The sequence below is a fragment of the Lissotriton vulgaris genome, chromosome 9, assembly GCF_964263255.1.
Source record: "Lissotriton vulgaris chromosome 9, aLisVul1.2, whole genome shotgun sequence".
NCBI classification, from domain to species: Eukaryota; Metazoa; Chordata; class Amphibia; order Caudata; family Salamandridae; genus Lissotriton; species Lissotriton vulgaris.
The window spans coordinates 930,187,358-930,202,963 of NC_141697.1; the positions used below are offsets into that span (position 1 = coordinate 930,187,358).

Genomic DNA, 15,606 nt, shown 5'->3' on the forward strand with positions numbered 1-15,606 from the left:
AAGCACTACTGGCTCAACAGTAAGGTCTGTTGATGGGGACATTTCCAGCTAGGTTCTGTAGGACATTTTGGTCTGAGCCAGATCACTCCCCTCCTTGGGAGGTACAGCTTTGGTATCTATTCACAAGGTGACAAATCTGCGGTTAGAAGTATCCATCAGAAGAATAAGTTACCTACATTTGGTAACTATCTTTCTGGTGGCTACTCAACTGCAGACTCCTCACTGACCCTTACATCTTTCTGTTCTGTGAACTGGACTCTTTCCATCTAAAAAGGTGGCAATCTAGAAATATGCACACGGATCACACCAATTTGTCGGTGGGTTCTGCGTCTAAAGACGTGGACATCCCAGAAAGCAACTGACAACCAATCACATGGGTGATATTTATATGCAGTGCTGCACGTCATTTCTGGAGTTAAACGATGCTGGTGGAGAGTCGCACGATGCCACCTAACGGCATGCAGAGGTACTGCTGAGAAGTTTCTGGATCCAGTTGGAGGTCTGTGGGAATATTCACAGGGTGAGGAATCTGCAGCTAGAGAGAGTATGTACAAGAAATAACTTTAACAAAGGTAAGTGACTTGTTCCTAAAATGTATGTACATTCACCTAGTTAATTTGAATCAAATCAATCAAATGTCATTGAAACCTGCTCTGATGAGACTTGTCATAACTAATTTCAATCTAGCGCATCTCATTTGTTTCTTCATAGATGTGCTTTGTTGTGCAATCACATTTACGTTTTATTTTGCTCCTGAGTAATTTATTATTTGTTTTTTCTTTTAGACGCTTCATTAAGTATCCTTTACCTGAAGAGTATACTTCCATGAGTGGGGTTTGCAATGGCTCTAATGGAATGTATGAAGGTGAATTTCTAAAACTATCGAAGTGTGTGCTGCTAATATATATGGTGGCTGTTTTCCTTGCTGTGAAAATCATAACACCTTTAGCAACATATTTTTTTGTAAAAGCTCTGAATTTGGTACAACCATGTGCCCTTTGCTCAAATTATGACTGTACAGTGACTAGTGAGATGGTGCTGATGTTTCATGTCCCCGGACATAAATACCTTCATCAAGCTTTGATTTTGAGGACAAAGTGCCTGAAAGGGCAAACCATTGCACAGGTTTAGCTGTATTTATACTCTTTCGGTGTTGGTCACCTAACCCATTTATGTATCAGCGTGAAATTTGAATAGAGCAAGTAGGAAACTAGTTTTCCTCAATGCTGTGGTTGAGAGTTGAGTGATTCCCTTTACTGCCCACCTCACCAAATCAAATGTAAACAAGTCTTTTTTTTCCTGCTAAACGCTTTGGTTTTAACCCAGCTCTGAAATGTACCTCAGCCCCTGCCACCTAAACCATTCAGCTCTCTTACTTTGGTGCTCGCTATCTTCCAAACAAGTGGTTGCATAAGACATTCATGGGCTGGAACTTCCTACCCCTTAACCCTGCATGTGAGGAAGCAGTGCTGCAATTGTTCCTCCCAACTTTGCAATTGGTCCTTGTGGATTCACCCAAAAACTCCTTTTCCCTCAGCTCCTTACATGTTCTTCTGGTGATTGACATTCCCTGCCCTTACGCAGTTCCTTCTCAAGGAGTATCTGACCTGGGCATTGAGTTGATGGGCAAAGAGAAAAAGGACATCATTCTGTGATGTCCCCCCTATTTGGGCTTTCATGGGCCAGAACGTCTCCTTCTTAAACTGTCCTGGCCAAATCCATCTTCTTACCCAATTCGTCTAACTTACTTCTAATATTCGTTCTAAAGCATTACTCTACTACCAACTATATTGCAGTTTTGTCTGCCATATACGCGCTGTGTGTTTGCCATCAGCTCACTCACAGATTGGCTCCTGAGAGCACCTACCCGGGCTGCCTATTGCCAGTGCATGCATGCCTGTGGATTCCTCTTAAGTCAATCATGGATGAACTCCATAGACCGTTTACCGTGGTTGCTTTTAACCAGTACATGCCTGTGGTTCCTCTTCGCATGCTTTTCGGTGGACTCCACAAGTCATTAACCTTACCTGTGAGATGCCCTCTGTTTCTGTGCTCCGAATCACAATTTCCATGGCGTCATTTGCCCTGTTCATGCTTATGTTTGACCTTGTTTTACATTTACCTTAATTTGCTTCTTATCTTCTTTATGTTAACGCATTTGGAGCCTGTGCAGAGCTGTTCCGTGAGGTCTGTGCTATGCCTTTTGGTGGTGTTGTATTTTTTTGTTCCTTAAATCTCTGGGGAGCTTCGCACTTCAGCCTTTATACCTTTTTTTCTTTACATTTTTTAACAAAAGATATCCACTCCAAATGTCCTCCTTTTTATCTTGCATGTTTAAGATTCTAAATGCGCCTAGGCTTTGTGGTTTCACATGGGGTGAAACGAGAAAGTATAAATAAGAGAGAAAAGTTATTTTTATTTTATAAGTACTATTTGGGATTCATTAAAAGGTTAGCTATGTGCTATGAACACCCTCTTTCTAGCTTTCAGCATTAGGCAGTTGTGAAACAACACAGTTGACATTTTTGGAACTGGTAATCTGTTTTTCCTATTACTGCTGGGTTTTCTCTTCTTGCAGTGTGTGGTGGAAACATGTGAACTAGAAAATAATGAAAATAAAGAGAAAAATGTCAAAATAGGTTAATGATTTCTCCTGTTTTTTTTATCTGAGATGGCTGATTTACAAAAGTAATATACAGTTACCTCTGTTAGCCCCTTCTGATTTCAGGGAAATATAGTGTTTGGTGGTTGTCCAACAACAAGTGATGCAAAGAGCCAACAACTGAGTTTCAGCTTATAGTGATTTTTCATTGTTTACCTACAATTCCACGTGTCATACGGTAAAATCTAATGAGTGAAAAATGTGAAAAGCTGTGCATTTATGAAATGTGCCCATTTGTGCAATTTCTTTTGGGGTCATCCATATTATCATGTCATTTAGAGGAAGTTTTACAAAATGTGTTCTTTCTTTCACACTGGCTTAACATATATAGGCCAAAAATGGAGAGAGATTAAGTTGGATATAACAAATGTTCTACAATTCAGTGTTCCTACGCTTATCCCAATACAAAAATGTTTCCTTAGTTGTGTGGCTGGGCCTAGCAGCTGCAACAAGATGATCCCCAAAACACATTGTGGTGATATCAAATGTTGCCTTCAAAATTGACCTATTTTGGTGATAGTGGTATTTGGGCCTGCACTGATCTGCATTTCATACGCTTCTGAGTGGCAGCCATTTCTGAAAAGAAGACATCTACAGAAGTCCAGGTTGGTCTTTTGCATGAATCCCAGTAGACTTTCTTACCTAGAATGCAAACATCAAAAATGTGGTCTAAAATCAAGCATTCCTCATATGGTGAGGAAAGTTTCCACAATCTGCAGGACCCCACATCATTTCTACCACATAGATTCCCCCACCCCTCTTCTCCTGTTCAAAGCAATACTCCTCCTCATTGTTAATTGTAGTGAATACTTTACTTCCTTCCCATCTGAGAATTTCACAGCCAGCAGTTTGTTGCTGCAAACTGCTCTGGCCTTTTTAGACATTTCTTACAAATTCCTGAGGGAGTCCTTTGTAGTGATTTTGAATTGTACTACAAGCCATAGTGCCAGCTTTGTACAGCTTTCTGAACAGCTGGGCTCCTATATAGAAATTGTCCATCTAAAAGTTATACCCTATATAAGAGTGATTGTGCAGGCTCCCACCTAACAGTCTCACTATTAACTTGCATGGAAGGGAAACTTGCAGAGCCACACATAGGGGCCACCTACACAGACATCCATCCCTTTCTTTCTGTGCCTTCACACATGAATTAGGAGATAGCTCCTAACATTTCACATAAGTTGAGGAGTATTTTTCTCTCAAAATTTCTCTCTAGTCTGCAAAGGAACAGGTCTCGCCCTAAAACTACAGGGCTTAAACATGAGACTGGTGCAAACAGGTGCCTGTGACAGACCCCATGAAGTGTATTTTTTGTTTGGGTTGGGCAATGATCCAGGAGCATGAAGGATGCAGAGCCATTTTCGCTCTCTGCCAGTTCCCATGACAAGTTGACATTGTGGTCCATGTATTTGGGTACATCCAAGTCCAAAAAGAAGCACAAAAAGTCCAAATGGGCTTCATCCAGCCTTGCTCCTCTCCTTCTGATAACTCTCAAGAATGTGAAGGTGCCTGTCCTGGCATGGGCCCCACTAGGTTTCCCTGAACCCTTCACACACAGTTGACTGGAAGAGAGGATAGATGTTTTAATGTATTTATTTCTTTTAAGGTGCCAAAACGGGGGTAGAAGCTTGCTGCGTGACAGGTGTCTGGCTGAACCCTCCGGTTCCCCAAGCTGTCCTCCTCGTCACCAGGTTATAGTCCTCCGTTGGAGATATAGGACACAGAGGGAGAAGAAATAAAGGGAAAAAAACACTGGTCTTTTTTTTTTTTTATATGCTGAAAGGGGGTTGGGGATGTGCACACCTTCACCCGTATTTTAATATTGTAGTGCCTAAGTAAGGGATTACATGCTTAGTTTGGTGCACCCCGTACTCTGGCCCACCACCCTTTTAGTATTAAATCTGTTTATTCAGAGCAAAATGTTTACCGACCTGTGCTCAAAGGCGCACCGGCCACTCCGTTACAATGCTTAGATGAAAACATAATGGGCACAGCGAACAGTCAGGATTATTAAACACAGCAAGCCGCCTACAACCCAGAAGGGCCGGCCGCGTCAAAAGGTAGTGCAACTTGTCGGAAGCTGAAAGTAGCTAAGCCTCCAATTCAAGCCCCAAACAACCCCCCCAAACAGCCCCCCCAACCCATCCAAACTACCCCCCCCCGTCCCATCCCCCACCCCCTTCTTGTCCGTCCAGTGATCCTCCCAGAACCCCAACCAGCCCAGCCATCCGCAAGGTACAGTTCCTAAATTTGTCCATTCTGAGCTCTACGCCTGCAAGTCTTCTTCTTACGCTCTGGTAGCGGGGTGTCCTCAAGGTGCAACAGTCTCAGGTATCGGGGACAACTCAGCTCCCTAAATTCCCCGGTGAGCAACGACAAGAATGGCCTCCAGATATCTGCAAACTCCTCGCCCCGTCCTGCCGCTGTCAGGGACAGCTTCTCCATCCCCAAAACTGTCCAAAGTCTGTGTAGCCAGCCCAGATGAATAGGGGGCTGGGGGTCTCTCCATCGTGCTACAATGTTCTGTACCGCGGCACCTAGCGCTATGGCAATCAACCTCCCCCGCATGGATTTCAAGGGGTACATTAGTGCGTTCGGCAGACCAAGGAGGATATAGGCCGGGAACCTAGGGAGCTGGGTGTCCAAGTGTGCATCCACAAGGTCTAGAATGGTGTCCCAGTAATGCCGCAGCTTCGCACAGTCCCAAAGTAGGTCTACGAGTGTACCCCGCCCCCCACATCCCCTCCAACATCGATCGCTGGTCTTGGGATCCCAGTGATGGAGACGCGCCGGTGTATGGTACCAGTACATGGCCACTTTAGTCAGGGTTTGGGTGAGGCCAGTGTGATAGGCCGAGTGTCTGGCCCTGTGGTAAATCCCCTCCCACTCCTTCTGCTTAAGTTGCCTCCCCAGGTCCTCCTCCCACCTGGCTTTCCCTGGATGGTAGGTGTATATGTGAGGGAGGAGCAAGTGTTGGTACAGGTCGGAAAGCAGTTTTTTCTCTGACTTGCGCGTGAGGAGCCATTTCTCATAGGGAGTAAGGAAACGCTGCGCCCCTGGCGGAACTGAAGGCTGAAGAACCCAGTGCCGTACCTGTAAATACTGGAGCCTGTCCGCCTCCTGGATCCCGTAGTCCTCTTTCACTTTCTGAAAAGAGAGGACGCCTTCCAAATTGAACATATGTCCCACCTCTCTACAGGGAGTGGACCTCCATGCTTTATAACGCTGTGGGTCAAGGCCCGGGGTGAAGTCGGGATTCCCGAATATGGGCGTCAGCAGAGATGGAAACGAAGTGAGTTCACTCCGGACTGCCACTTGATCCCAAACCTTCATCACCGTGCTTGTGATGTAGGAAGCGTAGAGGTTGGGGGGCCTATGGCATCGCGGCAGAAAGGGTACACCCTGGAGCGGTCGACCGGCGACCGCCTGGTCCTGGAAGAGCCAGTGTTTGCTAGACTCCAGCTGGTACCATTCGACCAGGGTGCGCATCTGTGCCGCCTGAAAGTACAGTGTGAGATCTGGCATACCCACGCCACCATGTGCAGGTGGGAGAGTCGCTATCCGCTGCTTGAAGCGGGGGCATCGTCCATTCCAGATGAAGCGTGTCAGATCCGCTTGCGTCTTCTGGAGCCAGCCCGTCGGGGGCACAGGGGCAGGGTCTGGAAGATGTATAAAATTTGTGGCAGAAGGGTCATCTTGACCGCTGCGATACGTCCAAGCCAGGAGAGCGTAAGGCGGTTCCACCTCCTCAACGTCTGTTATTTGTGCGCTCAACTTGGTGTAATTGGCTTCCGTTGTTCCCCGCACCGTCGGCGCCAGTAGAACCCCTAAGTAGGGGACTGTGGAAGCAGACCACTGCAGAGCGAACTCAGCCTTGGTGTCTGCGAATACGTCGGGGGGCAGGGACACGTTCAGGGCCACTGACTTCCCAACGTTGATTTTAAAGCCCGAGGCCTGCGCGAAGGAGTGTAATTCCACAAAAAGCGCTCGCAAAGACTGCATAGGGTCCATCAAGGAGAGCAGGACATCATCAGCATACAGGCTGATCTTGTGCGTATCGCCCCCAAAGGGGATGCCCTTAATGCGCTGGTGACGTCTAACTCTCTGCGCCAGCGGCTCCATATAGAGCGCAAACAGGAGAGGGGAGAGTGGGCATCCCTGCCTGGTCCCCCTACCTATCGGGAAGCGCGGGGAGGTGTGGCCATTGACCCGTACCGTCGCGGTGGGCTGACGTTAGCAATTAAATATCCGATTCCGGGTAATCTCTCCGAGGCCGAATCTCTGGAGCGCCTGGTCAAGGTAGGGCCAGTGCACCCTGTCGAATGCTTTTTCAGCATCGATCGCCAGGAGCATGCATCCCGGGCCCGCCTCAATAAGGTGGAGGACGCGTCTGGTGTTGTCATTCGTCTGCCGCTGAGGGATAAAGCCCGCCTGGTTGGGTTCGACAAGTTGTTGCATGTACGGCGCCAGACGGCTCGCGAGAATACCTGTGTAGAGCTTAAGGTCTACATTCAGTAGCGAAATCGGTCTATAGGATCCGCACTGAGTGGGGTCTTTACCGGCCTTGTGAATCACCGATATCGCCGCCTCTAGAAGATCTGGGTGGATAGCCCCGGCCTGATCAAAGGTGTTGAAGAGGTCCCTCAACAGGGGGGCCACCTGTTGGCAGAAGGTCTTATAAAAGGCCGCAGTGAAGCCATCGGGGCCCGGGGATTTCCCCAGTTTGAGATGGGAAATCGCGGAGATGACCTCCTCCAGTCCAATGGGTCTGTCGAGGAACTGGGACTGTGCTTCAGTCAATGACGGGAGAAGTGCCCCGTCTAAGTACTCACCGCTACCTTCCACGCCTAGCCCGTCCGCTTCGTACAGATCAGTGTAGAAGGACCCGAACGATGCTGCAATGGCAGCGTCCTCGGTCTGCATATCACCCTGGGCATTCCGGATGGAGTGGACATGCCTCTGTTGCCGCTGTTCTCGCAGCTTACATGCCATCAGTCTCCCGCATCGGTCCCTGCCGGTTTAGTAGGCATGCTTCAGGCGTATAGCCGCGAATTCCGCGACGTCCTGGTCGAGTGCGGCGAGCATCTTCCGTTCTACGCACAGCTGGCGCCACGCCCTAGCCGCTCCAGTGCGTTGGTGTAGCTGCTCAAGTTCCCGTACGCGCTGTGAGTTCCGCCCTTTTCTGCGTCCGCTCCCTATTGTTGGCCACCGCCAGGGAAATAAACTCGCCCCTGAGGACTGCTTTTAGTGTAGCCCACTGTGTAGCTTTGATGGTGTCACCGTTGGCATTATGTGCGAGGAATTGACCGATTGCTGCTTTGATCTTCTCCACAGTGGAAGGGCACCGCAGCAAACCGTCGCGTAGGCGCCAGTGTCGCTGCGGGTTGGGTGTATCGGGCACTAAGAAGGATGCTGAGATCGGTGAGTGGTCTGAGAGTGAGGCTGGGTGTATCTCAACCCCACGCATGCGGGACGCCAGTTGAGCAGAGCAGAGCAAAGCAAAGCAGATAGTCCAGCCGCGCGTAAGACTTATGGGCTGCCGAGTAATGTGTATATGCCGTGTCATGTGGGTGCAAGTGTCTCCATAGATCCGTAAGACCCAGATCTGCAAGCTGCGCATGGCCCTCTGCCGATAACGCCCCCACCTGTCCCACCCTCTGGTTGGAGCGATCGGCGATATTGTGGAATACCAGATTCAGGTCTCCCCCCCCCCCAGTAACAGGTGTTGGTGTGTGTTGGCTGTGGCGGTTTAAAGTGCAGAGTGCAGAAATCTTTCTTGCCCTTCATTAGGGGCATATATGGATCCTATGAGTAGTGTCTGACCTGCCACCTGAAAGCCAAGGAGTAGCAGTCTGCCTTTGACCTCTGCCTCCCTCTGCAGCACTCGCCCCTGGAAGGACCGTGCCACCAGTATGGCCACCCCAGCTACTTTCTTGGACGCGGAAGAGAAGTGTTGCACCGGGAAGGCGCGGGACCTAAGCCTGTGGTGGTCCTTGGATAGCAAGTGAGTCTCCTGAAGGAGGCAGACGTCCGCCTGTGAGCACTCCAACAGGGAAAGGATTGCCCTGCGCTTGTTGGGGCTATTAAGTCCCCTGACGTTCAGGGAGAGGATAGTCAGTGGAGGCATACTACCAGATGTGGAGTGCGTGCGAGTTCTCATGCAGTGCGTAGCTGAGGCTCGAGAGGTAAAGGTGCTAGGAAGCCTTCAGATTCGGCGGACAAGAAGGTGCCCCCCCCCCATCCTCCCCCTCCCATCCCTCCAAAAGTCAGACCCGCCCTAACCCCAACCGTCATGTCCCACTCAGCCCAACCCGCCTGGGACCACCCACCCTTCCCCCCCACCTCCCCCAACAGAATCCAAACTTGAAACCAATGAAAATCAACCATTGTCCCGGTCCCGGTGAGTTATACCAGTCCGTAGAAGGTCTCTGCAGGGAACGTGGCAGTGGCGGCGCCACCCCGGCCCCCCTCCCGTCAAGGCAATGTGTGATGTGCAACCCCCAGCCTACTGCTCAAGGAGGAATGGCGGTGTCCCTCTCCACCTCCTGGACCGCTGCTGCTTGTTCCTGGGCAATAGTCGCGGGGTCTGGCCTCAAACGTGCCCCACGATTGCGCCGGTCGTGCACTCTCTGCCAGTCCTCCCGATTGCGATGCGCCGCTCCGTTTTGGGAGCCATGGGGTGACCCCTCCTCCGTGTCCGAGGGGTCTGGCAGGTCGATGCTCAAGAGGGCGCAGGTGTCTCTGAGGGAGCGAAGTTGGTGCAGCTTTCCCTGCCATTTGAAGATGATCCGAAACGGGTGTCCCCAGGAGTACGGTATCTCCTTCTCGCGCAGAAAGGCCGTCACAACTTTAAATTCGTGCCTCTTCTGCAGTGTGATAGCAGACAGGTCCTGGTATGGCGCCACATGTACCCCTCGAAATTGTAGAGGTTGCTTCCGTCGGGCCTCCTGGAGGATTCGCTCCTTCAACGGGAAGTCCGGGAGGTAAGCCAGGATATCAGGCGGAGGGGCCGGGGCCCGTCTTGGCAGGCCCACCCTGTGGGCCCGATCAATACGAATAGGGAAGTCCTCCGCCTCACCTAGAATCTCCCGGAAGAGGTCTTGCAGATATCCTGTGACGCTATTACCTTCAGCGTTCTGTGGGACATTCCTGACCCGTATATTATTTCTCCGGGAGCGGTTTTCCATATCTTCCGCGTGCGCCTGTAGGCCAACCTGCTGTTCCTGAAGGCGGAGGACTTCCTGCTGCAGGTGTACAAGCTCTTCGCTGCGTGCGTGGCCAGTCTCCTCCACCGCTGCCACTCTTTCCCCCAGGCCATCCAAATCCCGCCGGAGTTCTCGCTGGTCGCCAGCAATGTCCTGCTTAAGAGCCTGGAAGTCTTCCCTGAGAGTGTTGAAGAGCGACTCCAGAAAAATGCGGGTGATGGGGGCGTCATGCTCTTCCAGAAGTTGCGTCCCAGTATCAGCCGGAGTGGAGGGGGGCGTCTGAGTCTTCCCCCCTTTGCTGGTAGGCTTGTGGAGCATATCCGGGATGGTACGATTAGTCCTGCGACTCGCGTTGGCCATGCTGCCACCAGGGCCCGGACTGCGCCGCACACAGGCTCAGGGGAAGCTCACTCTGGCCCCCAGGTGGCTGCCTGGACCGCCCACACCAGCCGCAGCCGCCTGCTGCCTCTCTCGGCCTCCACCTCAACACTGAGCCTCGTCCGCTTGGTGCACCCCCTCCCTCTGTAAGCAAGTGTGCCACGTCCAGGCCGGCCCCGTCAAATGTCCACTACGCCTCCCGCCGGGGACTCGAGCTCCCTGTCCCCCGAGATGGGCAGCCCAGCCCTCGCTCCGGTTAGGGCCTTCCTATATTCCAAGGCTCCCAGGGCCGCAGTGGGAGCGTGCGGGAGGTCCTCCTTCTTCGACACCTTCGGGGGGTCAATCTGCCCCGCCGGCACCCCTAGGTCCAGCCCCAGCTCACTGTTTTAACCTGCTCCCGCCGGGCCAGGCGTGCAGGCCCCAGGCCGGTCCCCCGGCAATCGGTGCGGTATCCTGCCGTGGTCTTCAGGCCCCCTGCGCAACGGGCAGTCCCCGCGCCAGCAACGAGGCTCCTGTCCTGCCCCCCGGGCCAGCTAAAGGTTGCGTTGCCACAGGCCACTCTCTGCACGCGCCCTCCGGAAACGCGCGATCTCACCTTCTGCGTCGGCGAAGGTCAGGCCTCGTGCATGGGCCCCGTGTGTTGTGGGAGTCACCCCTTCCTCTCCCAGGGTCCGCTTGGCCGCTGCCGGGTCCCGCTGGATCTATCCGGCCTCTCAGCCGCACCAGGTAGGCTAGGCCCGAAGCCGGGGCCTCAATTCAGGGCTCCTGCCGGCGAAGGGTGGTGGGCAGGCCGATCTTCTCTCCCGGCCGTCGCCCGTACCCCGTGATGTTGCCGGGTCTCCTCTAGCGTCCGCTCCCCGTCAGCCACTCCAGCAAGGGCCAGGTGCGGCCGCACCGCTCTCCGTACCCTCCGGTGTCCCGCCAACCGGGCTGCAGCAGGGCCGCCTAGGCCTGGAGCCGGGGACTCGCGCAAATCCGCCCGCCTGCTGGGAGTCGGCCGGTCGCCGTGCTCCACCGCTCTGAGGGCCTCCCTTTCCCTCCGGTCCTCCGCTGGGCCAGCAGCTCTACTCACTCGCCGCTCCCGCAATAGACCTCGGGATGGTCTTCCGCTTCCGTCGGCCTGAGCCGCTCCCGGGACCCTCCGCAATTGCGGCCGTTACCCGCTCCGAGCCGGAGCTGCCTCTCCCTCTCCTGTCTTGCCGTGCAGGCCGGGGGTCACTCACGCCGGCCGCGGTCTCCTATCTGTTCTGCCGGGCAGTAATCGCCCGAGTGGGTGGCCGCTGCTGTAGGAAAAGGGCGAAATCGAGGTTCAGGCCGGGGAGCCGAGGCAAACCACGCCCGCCTAGCCCGCCATCTTAGCCACGCCCCTCGCCCACCACCCTTTTAATGAAAATAAACGTGCAAGCAGTACTTGCCTGTATCCACGACCCTCCTGGGCCATGGTGAAGGGAGAACCAGCCTCTTTGATTCTCTCGGTGTGGTCAGTGCACTAGTCTTCTTCTCCTCCTTGCCTTGGGTCTCTGTTTCGCTCCGTGTGGTTCGTTCATGCCGTTGCTCTTCATTCGCTCCATGCTCTGAACGTCCTCGATTTCCTCTGGTGGTTCTTTTTTTTACTCCCCTCTCTTGCGACGACGCCTCCGCTGCGAGTCTCATGGGCTAGAATGCCTCCCTTGCTACCTGTGTGAGATAGGACCGCCACCATGTTGGATTTCTTGCGCTTGAAATCAGCGGACTCATCACAGTGCCCCTCTGTCACACCCAATGCCCTACCATGTGGTCAGTTCCATGACTGATCCCGATGCACCCTGAATATTTAGGGCGGTTGACCACACCACAACGGATTGGGACATTTATTGAGGCAGTGCTTTGAATCTTTGGCATCCTACCAGCTCTCTTTCACATGCCTTCGGGCACCTTAGATCCTCAGAGGCTTCAACCGGCAAGGTCCACCCTCGACAGTGTGTGCTACTGAAATCACATTGGGTTCAGAGCGGGCTTCAGAACAGACTCTATGCCCGACATCACAATCCATGCTTCTTCCTGCTGCGTGAATGGCAACCCAACTCCAGAGGAGGACGTCAGTCCCATTGTGCAGTCTGACTCCAAACTCAGTCTCGTCTTTGGCTAAAGTCGCACCCCAGCACATTTCTCAACCATCTGGCCCCAGTTACAGGTGTCTCCAATCTTTTCTGTACTGAGAGCTACTAATGTTCTATGGAACGCTTTGAGAGCACCTAATATTATTAGGGTTGTATACACAAATGAATTTTATATGTATAATAATTCAACCAAGCAAAAGCTTCCTAATTTAATAAGCTGGGCTGCACACAGGGGAGCTACACTGAGGTAGCTGGAGAACTACAGTTGCTCACGAGCTACTTATTGGAGACCCCTGCCCCAGTACCATCGGACTCTGATAAGACAGTGCCTTTGCCTAGGATTTGCCTCCAGTGCTCCAAAAACTTTTGGGATTGGACTCAGACCAGAGTCATCAAGCTTATTGTGACAATGGTGATGATGCTGATAATAGGGATGAATTTCCCTCACAATATGATAGTGACAGTTTTTATTAATTGGAGCTACAAGAGGCCAGTGGACTTGACACTTCCCCTGTCCTGTGGTTGGATTCTTCCATGACCCTTCATGGAAGAGCCCACCTCATTCACCCTTGTCATCAAATAAGCGCCTGAAGTTGTTGACGTGGAGTGACACTCGGTTGAGGTAAAAACCAAATTCCTCACTGATATTTTACAACCTGGACAGACGTCATTTGAACCTATATTTCTCTTTGATAAAGCCCTAACCGACACACTAATTGCTGCTTGGGCTAAACCCTGCTTCTGGCGACATGTGAACACAGGGGGCACAATGCCACAGATCTGCCCTATGTGACTCCCCTTTCATGATGCAGCACCCGACACTTAAGAGCCTGGTCATGCTGGCATCTAATGGAAGGATTAACCTCAATTATTTTCCTTGGATCCTGCCATACAGAGAGTCGAAAACAATTGAAGCATTTGGAAAGAAGATATTTTCATCAGCTAGCCTTGCCCTCGAGTCCTTCAACAACCTGGGCAGGAACTCGGATGCATTATGAGACATGGCTACAAAATGGGATTGGCTAACGAGAACAACAAATCTGCAACCTTAATGAGGACCAAGGAGAGCATCAATCGGGCAAAGAATAATGGGTCTGTTTTTGGAATGTAAAAGATGACGGGATGAGGAGGAAAAAAAATAGAATTAATGGAACTAATGGTGAATATACGTTCTATGCCTGCAAGAGACATGGAGGCTGGAAGAGGAACAGTTTGCCAGACTATATGGAAATCGATGCTCCTGCCCAGCCCACCCCATACGGTGACCACCCAAGTGGTGAATTGTTGATACAAATAAAATTTGATTGGATGGTTAATACCTTAAAATTTGGACAGGCAATGGTGATGCAATCAAACGCTGATAATTGGAAATATATTTCTCCAGCCAACACCTGTCAGGAAGCGCAACACAACTAGAATCCTGTTTGAGAGACTGGAGGCCGTCAAATTAAGAGTATGTGGATGCTTTACTATTAATCGGATGTGATTTTGTCATAAGTCTATTGGGCAAGTTGTGCTGAGGAATGGAAAGAAATGGAGAATACCTATTGGACTATCCCTCCGGTGCTTCAGTAAGTACAGAAAAGAGGCCTTCGTGAGAATCTGGCAAACACACTGAAATCACTGGGGTTGCAGTACCTGAATGGTAGGACAAAGAGTGACACTCTGGTGACTTATAGGCTCATCTCCCCTTTCAGATTTGTCACTCTAGATAATATTTGGACCTCTATTTATCACTCCCACTTCATCCAGGACTTTCAGAATACGCCAATAATATTGATTGACCACCCTCTATTGTCATTCAAAATCATCAGTAGTTGGCAACATCTCCTTAAACTATTGCTGATGGCTAACTAAAGCAATAATCGAATTGCCTTGTAGTGGGAAAATTCCTCAGAAATAAAAATAAATGTAATAAACCTCTTAAACAGACTAAAACAGAACAGGGAAAATAATCCTATGAAAAGTCGGGAAAATTATAACATTCTTACAAGGAAGAGCTGAGAGCAACAGCAGTTGGGGAAATGCTTACAGCCCACACCACTCTATCTGTGGTCTTGAAGCCTGGCAAGAAAGAAAAGAACTAAATGAGCCCTGCAAAATTACAGGAATAAAATCTCACATATAAGGAGCTGAAAGATCAAATCAAACTTTTAAGGCAAGTTTACAGAAAGCAAAGATAGGCGATAAAATAAAGAAGGGCAAACTAAATTGGGCCAGACTCCATGCTGCCATCAAATCAAGAGAACCAAAGACATTTTGGGGTTTTGCAAATAAACCCACAAATAGTAACATCTCGCCAAAAGCAGTTGACGGAATATATTGAACAGCTATATAAACTGGACCCAGCACTTTCAGTAATAAGGTCAAAACCGCAAATAAGCAGGGGATAGAATACATCATCAGGGAAACCTTTAGAGTGGAGGGAGAGCAACAACTAACTAACATATATCAAAGGGTTTTCCAATTTAGTGGGTCTTGCGGCCAGTGAGAACCTGCTACTGACATCGGAAAGAGAGGAGCCACCTGTAAGAGATGAAACAAATCCTAAAGCAAGCATCCAGTGGTCTAGCAAAATAAAAGTTAGCAAGACGTTAAGTAAACTAATAGCGGCAGGTGCCCAAGGGCCAAATGGTTTGCCTGCTGATCTTCGCAAAACAAACCTCTTCTTTTGGAAATCGATCCTGACGTCCGTCTACACTGACTGTTTTTGCATAAGTGGTTCCTGACAGCAGGCGTGGGTCTATTCTAATACCATTCACAGGAAGGGGAGCCGGCTTTTGTCAGGAAATTTCTGCATGGTGGCTTTGCTGGAGATGGAGGGGAAATGCTATGTTTGATTACTAAATGAGGAGTTAGAAGCCTGGGACACAAAAAAATAATTTAACCCATGGTTCCAATCTGAGTTTCAAGCAAACTGTAACTTCATGGACAACTTGCTCACTCTGTCTTGTCTAATAGAGTATGCCTATTGCCCGATATCTTCACCACTCTATGCAACCTTCCTCGAGTTCAGGAACGCTTTAGATAAAGTCTCAAGAGGCAGGCTGTAGATAAATAGATGGGGGATCTCTCACCTGTTATTGAAAGCAATTGAGTCACTCTACAGCGATACAGGTAGAGATTAAATTAACAATGAACTGGTCTACCTCAGAGAAAATTATTACAAAGGCCTTATACTGGGATGTGTTCTTGCTCCTCTTCTGGTTAACCTTTATATGGCAGACCCTGGAAAGCCATCTCGACAGCCCCAGATAATGTT

General features: G+C 50.4%; 1 protein-coding gene across 1 annotated transcript in view; it reads left to right on the forward strand.

Moving 5' to 3' along the window:
• The window catches only part of USP4 (ubiquitin specific peptidase 4), an 824,148-nt gene that overhangs the window by 568,521 nt on the left and 240,021 nt on the right, over positions 1-15,606 (forward strand). The window contains exon 15 of the mRNA XM_086938769.1: positions 786-865. Coding sequence (XP_086794895.1) covers positions 786-865 — 80 coding nt within the window. The remainder of the gene's footprint in view (positions 1-785; positions 866-15,606) is intronic.